The sequence below is a fragment of the Alosa sapidissima genome, chromosome 13 (genome assembly GCF_018492685.1).
Source record: "Alosa sapidissima isolate fAloSap1 chromosome 13, fAloSap1.pri, whole genome shotgun sequence".
In the NCBI taxonomy this organism is placed as follows: Eukaryota; Metazoa; Chordata; class Actinopteri; order Clupeiformes; family Clupeidae; genus Alosa; species Alosa sapidissima.
In genome coordinates this window covers 18,590,018-18,605,039 of record NC_055969.1, presented here as the reverse complement: position 1 = coordinate 18,605,039, position 15,022 = coordinate 18,590,018, and the positions used below count along the sequence as shown (strand labels likewise).

At 43.8% G+C, this 15,022-nt stretch overlaps 2 protein-coding genes across 5 annotated transcripts; one reads left to right on the top strand and one right to left on the bottom strand.

The window, feature by feature from the left end:
• The first annotated feature begins 482 nt into the window (after window positions 1–482).
• On the top strand, window positions 483–2,248 carry snrnp35 (small nuclear ribonucleoprotein 35 (U11/U12)). The gene is made up of 2 exons (XM_042060508.1): window positions 483–767; window positions 902–2,248. Exon 2 carries the CDS (start codon window positions 905–907, stop codon window positions 1,745–1,747), a length of 843 nt encoding a protein of 280 aa, XP_041916442.1. The 5' UTR covers window positions 483–767; window positions 902–904; the 3' UTR covers window positions 1,748–2,248.
• Window positions 1,895–14,889, bottom strand: rilpl1 (Rab interacting lysosomal protein-like 1). Of its 4 annotated transcripts, XM_042060486.1 has the most exons (9): window positions 14,320–14,889; window positions 12,984–13,134; window positions 10,114–10,232; window positions 8,444–8,695; window positions 6,569–6,715; window positions 5,837–5,991; window positions 5,370–5,474; window positions 4,758–4,845; window positions 3,510–3,644 (listed from the first exon to the last, which is right to left on the bottom strand). In XM_042060486.1, the coding sequence occupies exons 1-9, from the start codon at window positions 14,605–14,607 to the stop codon at window positions 3,639–3,641; spliced, it is 1,311 nt and encodes a 436-aa protein (XP_041916420.1). In that variant the 5' UTR covers window positions 14,608–14,889; the 3' UTR covers window positions 3,510–3,638. The 4 variants fall into 4 exon arrangements, with proteins under 4 accessions (XP_041916419.1, XP_041916422.1, XP_041916420.1 ...); XM_042060485.1 differs by lacking the exon at window positions 4,758–4,845 and having other exon boundaries at window positions 1,895–3,644; XM_042060487.1 differs by lacking the exon at window positions 3,510–3,644 and having other exon boundaries at window positions 4,752–4,845.
• Between the last annotated feature and the right edge of the window lie 133 nt (window positions 14,890–15,022).

The following is a 15,022-nucleotide window of genomic DNA, read 5'->3' as shown; positions in this document are numbered from 1 at the left end:
GGGTTCCCTTTATTTGTTGTGATTAGATGTAATAGATATAATCCCTTAATCACAACAAATAAAGGGAACCCCTGATTTGACACCTTAAATGTAGATTAAAGGTGCCATGTGTAAGAATTGAGGTAAAAATATCCAAAAAATGAGCTACACGCATCAAAAGAATGAGAAGAAATAAGGGTGATGATGTCATTAAAAAAATGACAAGGTATAGTGCTGCAGAGAGATCAACCTAAATTAGCATGCTAAATTACTAGCCACAGCCCGACAGGTGTCATAATACCAGTTTCGGCCATGGGAGGCTGTATGCGGGCAACATAACCGCCAGCCAAACTGCAATACACGTGTCTCGGTTGTTACTCTAGGGTAGACCAACTCACTTTCTGGAGGTATACTGCCCCATCTTTTATGGAATGTGGAGTATGAATTGATTTTTTGGCGGACATTACACATGGCACCTTTAAGGGGTCACACCTTAAAATGGCATTAAAGTAACATTAAAGGCCTGTTTTACAAATTAAGGGCCACTTAATATAAACGTAGTGGTTTTGGTATGTTTTCCGGGGTAAGGTAAATTTGAGTACATCACGTTTCGTCACTGATTCACACTACACCGGGGCACCAGCTGCTGATAGATTTGTTTCCGCACGGAATCTTATAAGTGACGGACACGTTACATGGTTGTTTTTGTTAACATGTTCCATGTAGCTGTGTTAAACATCTCCAATTAGAGACGTTATTACAACTTTGCTGTGAAATTGCCCTGTGCTGTACGTACATTTCTGTGTTTCAATTCGCCTCATGTTATAGTGTGTCCTTTTCAGATGTAATAATGATATGCAATTACAAATGCGAGGTTTTCCTAGCCATCGATTGTTCTAACATGTGTTCTATGTTCTTGTAGACGATGAATGACTGGAGTCCTGTTGCGAAAGTGTATGATCCACTGAAGGCTGGAAGTATAGATGGCACAGATGTGGAGCCTCATGACCGCGCAGTCTGGCGTGCGATACAGGCGCGCTATCGACCCAACAAGGGCATTGGTGGAGACCCTCTCCTCACACTGTTTGTGGCGCGCCTACACCAGCATACCTCTGAGGAGAAGCTCCACCAGGTATTTTCTAAATACGGAGACATTCAAAAACTTCGTCTGGTCAGGGACGTGGTGACGGGCTTCTCCCGGGGATATGCCTTTGTGGAATACAAGGAGGAACGAGCGGTGATGCGCGCGCGTCGGGACGCTAACAAATTAGTGGTGGACCAGCACGAACTGTTTGTGGACTTTGAGCAGGAAAGAACACTGAAAGGGTGGGTACCACGGCGTTTGGGGGGAGGTCTAGGAGGTAGGAAGGAGTCTGGGCAGCTAAGGTTCGGTGGAAGAGACAGACCCTTCCGTAAACCCATCAACTTGCCCCCCACTTTCAACCAAGACAGGCCGACAGAACGAAGGTGGGAGAGAGGAGGCGAGAGAGAAGACTGGAATAAGGAAAGACACCGAGGAGCTTCTCCAGGCAGAGATTCTGGCTATATGGACCGGAGAGAGGAACGAGAGAGGGGCATAGGAAGAAGAGAAGAGCCAGACCGAGGAATGGAAAAGAGAGAAGAGAGGGGGATGAGCTACAGAGATAAAGACTACTATAGAGACAAGAGGGATGACAGACGATCGAGGGATGACCGTTATGAAAGAGACTCAAAAAGAAGAAGAGATGACAAACATGCCGAAAAACACAGAGGGGATGAGAGGAGATAAACTTCAAAATATGACCTCGAAGTCCTCCAAAAGGAGTCTTTTTGGAGGGATTGTGTTGCAGTGCCCTTGGAGTTCAGATAGCCCCAGCCTGCATAGGTGTGGGTGGGTGTGGGTGTGGCTTAAAAATGACAGTAAATAAACAATAAGTTTAATGCTTCAGTAACTTTAATTTCTATTGGAGAATTGTAACCACTTTTAAAGCACAAGGAGATCCATATGTGACCATGTTATGTGTGACTGGCTGTTGTTGGATTTATTCAGAATGACAGGAATTCAGTCCCCCCACCCACCCAAATAATTAACACACTGTGTCATTGGTAAAATAAAAACCAGATGCCAGATCATCTTAAAGAAGTAAAACTACCACAAGGAATGGGTCTGTGACAAGCCAAATCCTTTTTTACTGTATAAGCCTTGGAACTTCAGTATGCAGTGTGTTCTACAATTTGTAGGCTTATATTCCTTTCTATTATTTCCTAATAAAAGAGAATGCTGCATGTTGTAAATGTCTTGTGCTTTCAGTAAGACACTTTTTCTACTTCAATAACTCTGAAGCTGATGCATCAGCATCCACAAGAGAATAACATAGCTGATGGATCCATGTTCCATCCAAGCAGTTGTCAAAGTGTCTTTAAATTAAAAAAAATAAAACAACCAAAATATCCCTGTCCAATTCCCTTCAATGCAATGCCAGAGTGCACTTTGATTAGAAGCTGCCAATCATATGCTGATCAATATGGTGAGAAAACTACTTACAAAAAAGCTATAAGTTAAGATGGGACTTCAAGTTACTTAATTCCAACAACCCACTGCAAGATGGCATTACATTTTTCCTTGAATCCTTGAGCAGGCTTTCACCTTCAGTTTTTAAGTGCTTTCAGCCTGTCATTGAGCAGAGTTATACATACACACACATATACACACTCCAATGAGCCTATTAAATATTAATATATCCACTTTCAATATGTTTCCATTGCATTGTACACAGATCGCAAAAAGATCTTTTTAAAAAATGCTTCTCCACATGGTAAGTAATCCCTTGTGAGTTTGCCATTTCTTACCCTTACTGGCTGTGCTTTACAAGCCATTAAAAAATGTGTTTGTATTCCCTTATCCATTCATCTCCACACCCCCACAGACTTCCTGTTCCTACATGTTTCCAAACTCATTTAGCCTACTCTGAACTGCATTACCTACGAAATCCAACCTTTTCTCTTTCCATCTGGCGTGACGCACTCAAGTCTACGTGTCTCGTCCTCCTTGTCTTTCCCACACCTGTGAGCTAAAACAGGGTTAACAGTCTCTTATTTCAGTTTTTGTTCTCCTTCAGGGTGCCTTGTTCCAGTTTGTTCTGGGAGAACATCATCACACCTGCTGATGAGCAGCATTCACACACACACACACACACACACACACACACACACACACACACAGAGAACCCTTCCTCCAATGCAGAACTCCATGGACCTCTCACCCAAACTTTAGCAGCTTCAGGCCAAGAATGATGCACACCACACGCACAAGTGGAGAGGGGTTGTAACGAGTGTGATGGTTTTGGATAATACTTTGTTGGCTTTCTTTGTCGTTTCTGTTTTGTTTTTGTCTGTTTCAGGAGGTGCTGTTATGGGACAAAGGGGGTGGAGGGATGGGTACATGGGATTGGCAGGATTCCCTCTGCGGTGCTGCCATCTAGTGGCTCTGTGGGCTGTTTGCAATAAGCTGTGTGGGTCTGTTGAGGGCATCCTAAAGCGAGCGTTAGTGGAGTCCTTCCGGGGAATCCATGTGCTGTAGCGCTTCCTGTGCCTGCTCTGTATATGGCTCCACCCCTCCGCCCCAGGGGCCGCCTACTTCCTGTCCGGGCTGTTGACCGCTGCGGCGTTTGGAGAAGAGGCTAAACCTTTGTGAGAGAAACAGAGAAGGAATGAGAGGGAGGGAGAAAGAGATAGGAGGGGAGTTAAACTTTGTAATCCTTGGGTTGGGGAGGAGGAATGGGTAGAGAAAATATATTGATACAGAACAAATCTCAAAATGAGCTAAAATAAATAAATTGTATTAGATTAACACACCAGCTGCTAAAAGGTAATCAAAACAATGTATATTGCCTGTGTGGTAAGTGCAGAGTACTGTCTAGAAAAAGACAATGTCATTAACCAGATGCTAGAACAATGTGATGACTCTTTAGTAGTGTGGTTTCTCTTCAGAGGTGATGGCATACCAAATCAAGCAGCATGAGCTGGAAAGGATCTCCGTTATAAGAACAGGAAACATCCGTTTTGCCTCCTTTAAGGCTCAGTATGTAGGAACATAAATTTTGTCTCTGGAATGAAATGAAAGTAATTTTACTTTCTAGTCTACCAGCCAATCAGAACTTGCATGACAGTCTTGCATGAGACTTGAGTCATGCCAAATGTCACGAGAGAAAGAGGCACAGGGCATATAAGGTCCAAGGTCATCTCTGCGTGCTTTATGAATGCATGACAATGGCCTTGTTAAAAGTTTTTACACCCTGAAATTACTTTCATTCCTTCTCTCTCTCTCTCTTTCAAGAGAAGAAAAAAACAAACATGCTATCTCCCATTATACCAGCTCATAAAGCTCAGGAGAATCACCAGTTCATTCCTCCTACAGTCTACTCGGTCACTAAGCCAGAGGCTGAAGCAGTGGGCTGGCAGAGTGTGTGAGTGAGGAGCGAATCACTGATTAAGGGGGGAGGGTTACAGAGGACCACTGGGGTGGGTGGTGGTGGGGGGAGGGGGGAGGCAGCAGGCGGTGAGGAGGCGATGAAGAGACAAACAGACTTAATTCTGACTGGCTGATTCCAATGATCCTTGCTGCTACATATGGAGGCAGCAGCAAAGATGGCCGCCACAAATCAGCCAATCAGAATGCACGGTTCAACTGAGTTTGTTTGATTTAGGTGGGTGGGGGTGGGGTGGAGATGGGAGCGCATGCGGCACATGCAGAATCATTATGTGTTAAAAACAGAACAAGAAGGGGAGGGCGGTCATACAAGAGACATAAGCCGTCTGATTGGCTGTAAAGTGGGGTCATCTGGAATCAGGCCAGCCGCCACCATCGGCATGATGGCAGTAAAGATCCTGTCATAGAGAGGCACACACACACACATACATAAAAGTCAAAGGTCATCTTCAGCTCCTCACACACACCCTCCTACACCTGCTGCTTCTGTAGTAGCCATGAAGTAGTTTAGACTGCCAACGGCCCAATAATCCTGATCAGGCTTTAATGGACATGGCAAGTCAGACAGATGGACAAGCCAGCGGTCAACACTCTGTCTCTCTCAGGAAATCTTCTAAAAGAAATTGCTGCTAGAGTAAGAAACTCCTTTCAGGGCCATGGTGAAGTGAGTGTGTGATTGAAAAGGTTTTTTTTTGTTTTTTGTTTTTGAAGAATGTGAAAAGATCTGTGTGCACAATGTAGTTTAAGTAGATCAAGCCTCACTCCCTCCCATAGGGTTTTTACTGATGTTACGTTGATATGATTGTGCATGCTGTTTGCGTATTTTTCGGGGTTTTACAGATTGTTACATGACTGTGTGTGTCTGGTTGTGTTGGAGCATGCATATGGCTGGTCACCGCTGGCTATGTGGCCAGATACATACAGGCGCTTGATCCCCGACTCAGGCTGAGCAGAGGGACGAGGGCGTGGCATCATCATGAAGGCGGTGTCTGCAGGGGCCGGGGGGACTTCGTCTTCCTGCTCCTCACTGCAGAGAGAGAGAGAGAGAGAGAGAGAAACAAATCCCTGATTAATCAACTGGAAACTTCACCAATCACATGACAGGAAAAGATCAGTCATCCCGTGCTAAATGTACTTCTGCTTTCCAGATGATTTCTTTCCAATCTGCCATTATTTGCTCTCCGTACAGTGCATACGGAAAGTATTCACAACCCTTCACTTTTTATGTTTCTGACTCATCTATTCAAATTTTTTTTTCTCATCAATCTACACTTTTATCTTGGATAAAAGTGTCTTCTAAATGAATACATATGTATGTAAATAAGCCAAATGATTTGTTTCTAATCTGTGGGTGAGTGTAATGATGAGTGAGGGGAAATGTGTGATTGCCTTTTGTAGTAGGCGATCTCCTCCTGTAACATGAAGACTTTGGCTTTCAGCTCATTCCTCTCATGCAGGACGTCTCGAAGCTCTTGCAGTGTGAAGCGCGGGCGGTTGGGGTCTTTGGAGTCCAGATTAGCCGCATCCTCATCACACAGCGCCTCCTGCAGGTCAGGTGGTAAAGTCAGTATCAACCAGCACACAACAGGTTGTGTTTGCGTGAGTATTGTCATTCAGAATGGATTGAAGCACCCAAAGGACACAAACATAGTGACATCTCACTGAAACAGAATTCACACAGTTAGCTCATATTCAGTGTATGAGGATGTTTCAAAAAGACACACACACCCATACCCAAACAGTTCAAATCCATGTATTATATTTCAATCATAGGTCAATTAACTCAATTGATCTTTAGCTTTCATTAGCTTTCCATTATGTCAAAACTTTATCAGATCATGAGTTAAACAAGAGCTGTTTAACTATATGAATGTACCATGCAAATCCACAATCTCGTAATCGTAATCCGTTATTATCACAAGTCTAGATCATGGCCTACTTGTATCAACACAACTGCAAACCAACACAACACATGCAAACCAACGGCAATCAACAAGTATCTCACAAAACACATGCAGGCAGGGCACTCTATTCAAGGACTGGACCCTTCTTAGAATGTTTGCAAACTCTGTTAGTTTTGGCTGGGAACACTCCAACGACCAATGCGTTACTCAGCGTTACCCATAGCAACACTGCTTCCTCCTCCTCCACATCATCATCATCATCCTCATCCCGCTCCTCTGCGTAAAAGGAGGCTTGGGGATAGAGAGGGAGGTCAGACCATAGGCCATGTCCTCGAGAGGCACGTGGAGCAGCCCCATCAGACCGCTGGGGGCAGAGATTAGGAGACGCTTGGAAAAAGGAAGGGTCAACTTTCAGCACACCACAGCACTGTAATGTACTGCACTGGGCCGGTTGTAGCGCTATACTGTAATAATTACTGATTACTGACATGGAATCTTGAAAATGATAAAGCTATATGTCAATTTGTACTCAGTTGTACAATGAGTATTCACATGAAAGTCCTTGTGAGTTCACGAGGGAGTTTTTTCTCACCTCTCCAAAACATCTTCAAACATGTATCCCTGGTGCAAATGGACCAAATGTATTCACTGTATAGTAAATCTGTACTTTTACTTATTCCAATGTCGTAGTGCTTTAATTACTACGATTATACAAACAATGACTTCAAGATACAATCACAAAGCATTTGTGTCAGATGTTTCTCAGAGTCCCTCAGCAGTAAAACTGTGTGCTCAATTATGTTTTCTGTTATTACATGAGAGTATAGTACACCTGCTGAAAGTCAGGTGGTATCCAAGGTTTAATGACAACTGTAAAAAAAAAAACTAAAAAAAAAAAAAAATATATATATATATATATATATATATATATATATATTTTTTTTTTTTTTTTTTTTTTTTTTTTTTAAAATAATATATATAAATAAAAGAGAGACATTTCAGAGACATTTCATATTTAAATACATACAACTAGATGAACTTCCACGTAAGGCCAAATCAGCAAATGTCTGTTTTGCTGTAAGCAATGAGTCCTTCAGAGGTAAACCAAGTTCACTAACCACCATCAATAGTAATAACTTTGGTAGCCAACACATTGCTCAGAGCTATAACTGCCACGTCAGTCGCCTCACGTTAGCAGTCCCATTGTGAGCACAAAAGCAGGACCCAGCAGTCTGTCACTCCCTGGCTTCCTGGCCGAGGCCATGGGTGTGAGTTAGAGTCTCTGGCTGGCCCGGGCTAAATATATCCATAACCTCACCCTACTTCCAGTCAGGACATAACTACACACTCTGTGACTCACCAAATACACTGAAGGGGATTACTCTGCAAGTGTACTGCAACAGCACTGAAAGGTGACAAATCTAAGAGTGGGCAGCGAAATATGTAGAGCGATTGTGTGTGGTATTTTGTTTTACATTACATTTTAAAGGGTGGCCTACTGCTCTGCCATAGGGTGTACGTTCCCTACAAACAATGCATGTCAACAGGCATTCCTATTAACAACATGAAATAACATGGAATGTAATCAATAAAGTCAAGGTGATTTCCCTGTTTGACATATTAGCTCATTCTTTGAACATTGTCTATGACACATTCATGTGTGGATAAAAGCTCTCATTGGTATCAAAGGAAATACATGAGCGTAGTGTATCCAAGTAAAACACGAATCTATGAATACGATAGTGCAGTGTAATGATGGGCAAATGAAGCTTTGGTGAACCACTGAAAGACAGCAGTGTGAAGCTAGCGACACTAATGAAATAAATCCAATATGGCCACCACATGTAGATTTTTCAACATAAAAGTCCTTACCCAAACCAGTATGTAACCAAAAATAATGGTTTGCTTAAGGACTTTTATGTTGAAAAATGATAGTGTGGCGGCCATCTTTTTTTTCAGCTAGTGTCACTAGCTTCACACTGCAGTGGTTCAGTGGTTCACCAAAGCTTAATTTGCCCATCACTAGTGCAGTGCTTGTTGCTATTGTAGGTAGTACATTTCCGAGTTTGTCTCTACCACTGGCATGTCTTACCTGGGCCACCTGTGTCACCGGCTCTTGGGGCAGCTCCTCCTGGACAGGCCCAGTCTCCCGGTCTCCTTGGAGACGCTCGCGGAGCCTGGTCACTTCCTGGCGCAGGGCGTGCAGCTCCTGCTGGCGGGTCTGGCCCGAGGCCTCCAGGTCCACCTTCTGCTCGATCAGAGCCTTGCCTTGCGCCTCCACTACGCTCATCTTGTGCCGCAGGTCGTGGTTGATCTTCATGAGGCGGTTCTGCTGCTGCTGGAGCTGTGAGAGGAGAGAGGAAGAAAGGTGTAAGCGCATCAGGAGAACAATATACAGCATATAGTGTTCTTACAAAAACATCAGGCATCAGTCAAATTGTCTAATTTACAGTGTTACACTTCTAAGAACACATTCAGAGCATTGAAAACATTGTGATGTATTGTGTAACGTAATAACTTAACATTGTGTATAACAACATCTATTACTGAGTGAACAACCGCTATAAAGTAATTTGTGTGACATTCTGTGTAGGGCTGCACAATAAATAGATGTTGAATTGAAATTGCAATTTGAACTACAGTAATGCAATTAGCTAATCGCAAAGTCTGCAATTAATCGTGTAGCTTGCAACGCTATCCCAATGGTTAATCTTGTCACATCTATGATGTTTTTGATGATTTTTATGTCATCCTCCTTGTGTGACAGTAAGGCTCACCCAAGAGGAGTACTGTGCTTCTGATATACTAAGTATGCTCACTAATCAGAAGTTACACAACCCCACAACAACCATACACAACACCAAGTATCTCTACATTATAAAATAGTAAAGTGCTGTATCACTAGCACCAGTGTGCTATCAATAGTAAGGTGCAACATCACAAGTGACATTTCAAGTTATTTTCCCTAACTTATTCAGTAGTGTAATGCTGGTAGGAATAAATGATTTGCGAGCCCCGCTGGTTTGTAAGGACGGCACCCTATATCTTCTGCCTAATGGCAGCACCTCATACACCTGGAATAGGGGATGTAACCTGTCACCGCAAATTGCTTGTCCTTTCCTCACCACTCTGGATTCGCAGATCGTGGTCAAAGAATTGAACTGATGTCCAGCAATCTTGCTGGCCATGTTAACTATCCTGTGTAATTTAATTTTGTTTGTCACTGACAGTGAAAAATACCAGGCAATGGAGCAGAAAGTTAAAATACTCTCAACAAAAGAGCGATAGAAAAGGACCATCATGTCTCTCGCTACTCTGAACTGTCTTAGCTTCCGCATGAAATACAGTCGCTGCAGACCCTTTTTATAAATGGCATCAGTGTTGGAATTCCATGTTAGCTTGGCATCTATTATTGTTCCTAAGTATTTATACTCCCCTACCACTTCAATCCTTTGGCCCTCCATAGTCATCTGCTGGTGGGTCAAATCCCCACTTCTAAAGTCAAATATAATTTTTTCGCAGAAGACAACAGGACCTGCACCACTCTGTAAACTGATTTACCCAAGCCCGGTAGTTGGTTTCATCATTGTCCCGTATCAAACCTACAATCGCTGTATCGTCAGCTAATTTCACTCTAACATGCTCCGGTGTGTTGCTCCTGTCAGAAACATCACTTTGGATATTTTCCCCAAATTGTGCAGCCCTAATTCTGTGCAGTGCTCACTGCTTGGTTAGTGTTAATGTGAATGGTGCGTGATTTACAGCCTCGATGTCTTCACTCTTGAGGGTCAACTCGCGGTCTTTGGCCCGGATCTCGTCCCTCTGCTTGTCCACCACCTCCTTCAGCTTCTTCATCACCAGGCGCTCCCGCTCCGACATCCCTGACCAACACAAAACATCTCATGAGGGGCGCTGTGGTGCAACTGGCTATAACACCCATAACATTCTTGTCCACATGCTCACAGGGACCCAGGATCGAGTCCAACCCAGGTCTTTTCCTGATCCCACCCATCTCTCTCTCCCACTTGCTTCCTGTCACTCTCTAAACTGTCCTGTCATAAAAAAGGCAAAAAAGCCCCAAAAATATATTTACCAAAAAAACACCCCATAACTCTCTCAACATGGCTAACAAACCCCTACTACATGGGAGAAGACTATGGGCCCTGGGATTAACAACATGGGATTATATTAAACTAAAAATTCAGACACATTACAACATCAATCACTACAGTAGTCTTGCATAGAAGGTTCAACAGTTCAATGACTCAGTGCAGTACTTATGGACCTATACTGTCCATGAGCCTGTCTTTAACATTCAGATCTATATGGTGAACTATGGTGAAGGTTCTCAAAGAGAGGCAGCACTAAGGTGCGCTCACAGAGCACTAACATCCATTTGGGAATTAAAAACTCCCCAGATATCAAATGTCTGGAAAACTGGATGTGCACCAGACAAGGCCCACAGTCAGCTGCTATCAAGCTCTATTCTAAATCAGTCCGTTCTCCATTCAGTCTCATGCGTGTGATCCAGTCTCAGGAGAGTCTGAATACAGACAGACAGCTCCCAATCATCACACACACTGACTCATCTCATACACTGCAGGCTGGACACAGCCTGTCCATATGGTAAACACCATTTCATATATGCACCTCAGCTCTACATCCCTCTCACTAAGCTTCTGCATGGCTGAAATCACAAGGACCTGTTTTTGCCTATAGTGTTATGGGGAGACGAGATAATCAAACAAACTGTACATCCCCCTCACCAAGCCTTTGCATGGCTGAAGTCACAAGGACCTGTTTTTGGCTATCGTTTTATGGAGAGACCAGATAATCAAACAAACTCCCTCCCCAAAAAAACATCCCAGTGCTACAGCAAATTGCCGTGCATGCTGTGCCTTTTAAATTGTTAGCCTTGTCAGTTGAACTAGTGTTTCCCTCCCGGCACGACTGTGTCTGGATAGTCTTGCTAATATCAACTGATGAAAATATTCTGCCAACTCGAATGTACATCTGCGGTGGGTATACACTAAGCTCTGACAGAAACAGACTAGAAAAAAGACAAATGCAACATAGGTGTGTGAACTGTCACAATGCAGGCGATTGGTAAAGAGGGAAAATATACTGGCTTGTACTGGAAGCATCCTCAGACAGAGAGATAGAGAGAGAGAGAGAGAGAGAGAGAGAGAGAGAGAGAGAGAGAATTGAGCTGCTGAACGACACCAGACTCTGATTCCACCTGTCAGGTGGCGTCCACGAATACCAGCAGAATACTGAACTGCTGCTGCCCTCTCAGACTCAGTGCAGCTGGCCAAGTCCGAGTTCCTGTCCAGCCTACTCAGAAGCACGTGTGTCTGTGTGTTTGTGTGTGTGTGTGTGTGTGTGTGTGTGTGTGTGTGTGTGTGTGTGTGTGTGTGTGTGTGTGTGTGTTTGTGTGTTTGTGTGTTTGTGTCTGTGTGTGTCAGAGAGGGAGAGAGAGAGAGAGAGTGAGAGGAAGAGAAAAAGAGAGACTAGCATCTGAAAGGTTGCGAATGTGAGCTCAGAGTTTTGTGTGTGTACAGGGTATATGGTTATGGTTATGGTATTTAGCAGACGCTTTTTTTGTCCAAAGTGACATACAAATAACAATACAAAGTTACATTTAACAGTAAATAAAGTTGGTAAGACTACATTAAGGAGAATAGCAATAATAAACAACAATGTCAATTCAATCAACAGTCTAATGAAATACTAATTAAATAAATACTATAATATACAAACCATAACGCATAAGAAACGCTTAATAAACTAAGTGCATGTTGAACAGATATGCCTTTAGACCCCTCTTAAAAGGCCCAAAACTATCACAGGAACGGAGAGCACTAGGCAACTCATTCCACCAACATGGAACCACTGAGGAAAAGAATCTTGAATTTGACCTAGCGTTTATGGCTGCTCATCAGAAGACTGCAGTGGGCGGTATTTAGAGTATAAAGAGGTTAATGACTATGCAGTGGCACACAGGCTGTGCATTGGTGTGTATGTGTGTGTGTGTGTTTCTGTACGTATAGGTCTTTGCGCACAGCAACTCATTAACATTTGAGCATGTGTCTGTGTGTGTGTGTGTGTGTGTGTGTGTGTGTGTGTGTGTGTGTGTGTGTGTGTGTGTGTGTGTGTGTTGGAGACTGAGGGTTCTCTGTGTGCCTGTTGCTGAAGCGCTCATGTAGTAATGGTTCCTGGCCAAGCTTCAGTCAGAGAGAAGGCTTCCATTGTGTTTGTGCAGAGGACAGATAGAGACAGACAGATGGAGAGAGAGAGAGAGAGAGAGAGAGAGAGAGAGAGAGGGAGAGAGAGAGAGAGAGAGAGAGAGAGAGAGAGAGAGAGAGAGAGAGAGAGAGAGGGAGGTGGAGGGGCAGTAAATCGAACTGGTGTGGGGGTAGGCAAAGGTCACCATAGACCACACACCGTTCATTTCTGATTTAAAATACTGGCTGTGATATTTTTGCTTTAGCTTTCGTTGCCAATTGCTCACCTAAAAGGTAGCCTAATCATCTAACAATTACATTGTTTTCAGATTTCACTAACTAGATAAAAAGTAATTTCTAGACGGAAATACAATTTCTCAAAAGAAGCTGATTGGTGCAGGGATGTACCTTCGTGCCTCTGGAGGTCCTCCTCAGTCATGGGGCAGTCTTTGATGGACATGCTGCTGAGCAGGCTCTTGTTTTCCTCCTGCAGCTGGGCGATCTGAGACAGAAGGTCCTGGGCCTCACCTCTCCACACATCCTCCACCAACTCCAGCTCCTGTGAGCACGCACACACACACACACACACACACACACACACACAAACACACAGACACAGTATTTAAGTGCACACATAAGCACGAACACACACATACAGAAACAGAGGGCATATGATCATAATATCAATGACAGTTCATCGGTAGCGGTGAAGTGGTTAAGAAACTGGGCTTCCAAATAAAACAATGGGAAATTTGATTGCCACGATTGTGCCCCTAAGTAACCCACTGAACCCCGAGTTGCTCCAGACGGACTATCCCTGTAGATAATGCACTGTAAATCACTCTGGATTTAATCAAAGCTACACAGGGTCAGTCTAATCAGCTTAAATATGCCGTCTCAACTTCATGCATTCATGCTTCAGTGGGTAATTGGAAGAAAAGACAGACAGAAAGAATGTGGACAATGATGTTTTTTGAAGTTTTTCTGTTTCTGAAATCATCAGTACTGTAAACATTAGTAACAACTAGTTTAATACCTGTGCACAGATTTGTTTTTAAGTCTTGTGCCACTTCCATTTTAAAATACTGCCTGTCACCATGTCTTTCAAGTGAGGTTGGCATTTCCTGAGAACACAAACAGCTTCCTCTCCATTTGTGGGCCTCTCCTAAACTGCTCAGCTGAATAGCCTACTGGTTATAGCGCCCCCTCCCTGGTAAAGGGTATATGTCAACCTAGGATATAGCGCCCCCGCCTTGGTAAAGGGCATATGCCAACCTATCCCAAGTAACAAACTGCTTGTTGTCATCCTGGATCTTGAAAAACAGGTTATAAGGGCATTCTATAATCGACAGCCTGTGTATGCTGTTGGTTATTGTAGTTTGCTTTACTAAATATAACTCCTGTTCATGACTCATAGGACGCGTAGTTAAGTTGGAATGTCTTCATGAGTCCTGACGGACGCTATTTTCCCAGTGGACACCCCTCGAACGTGATGAAGGGTGCAATTGCTCATGACCTAGTTTAGAGTGGGTCACATCCTCATAGCCTCCTACTAACATAAATTGCCCCGAGCACTGCTCTGTTTACCTCGCCTGAAAGTTGGAGCTGAAGCCTATTTACAATAAACTGGGTTGCAAATATGGTACTTCCACGCATGTGAACAGAAAAGAATGTCCCTGGTTTCATTTGTGTTGTTAAACCATTGCAGTCCTCTAGATACCTACTATTACGTGTTGTCTGTTACCTTTTTGTGTTTCTTTTCTTTCTCTAATCTGTCCATCCGTTCCAGACGCAGTTTATCAAGCTCTAGTCTCAGCTCCTCTGTCTCTGGGGTAAGGCTGTTCCGGCTGACCAGCACTTCCAGGATCTCTAGAACCCGCACAACTTTGGGCATGAGCCGTGAGAGGACCTCGCAGCCATACTGGTCAATAATGCGCTCAAACTCCTGGCCCACTACTGCCGCAATGTCATACACGTCCATCACAGTCATGTCGGCCACATTCTTATCCAATACTGTTCCAAAATCTTCCATGATGACAGACTGCCTCCGTTCGCAGTCGCTCCAACCGCCCAGATTCTCCACGCCACGGGCGGATAGAAGTTCCTTCCTTTCCAGCGAGACAAACTTTCCCTTGCCGGCTTAAACAGCGAGTTAGGCCGACAGTAGCTTACGCCGAAATCTCTTACGCAGACAATCGTCCCTTCTGCTGTCTTCCACAGGCCATTCTATCGGTTATTTGACAAAAATCGGATGATAATAACAACTGCCCCATTGGAGTCCCCTCGCTACAGCCCGATTCTTTGGTCAGATTGCGCCGGCCACTGCGCATGTCAGAATAGCTGACAGCTGATGTCGCTGCAAGCTGGATAGAATTCAACAATTTTGTAGCTAATTTTACCAGCATGATATTTTATCAGCATAGATGACGAGGGTAGGTTTATTTGTG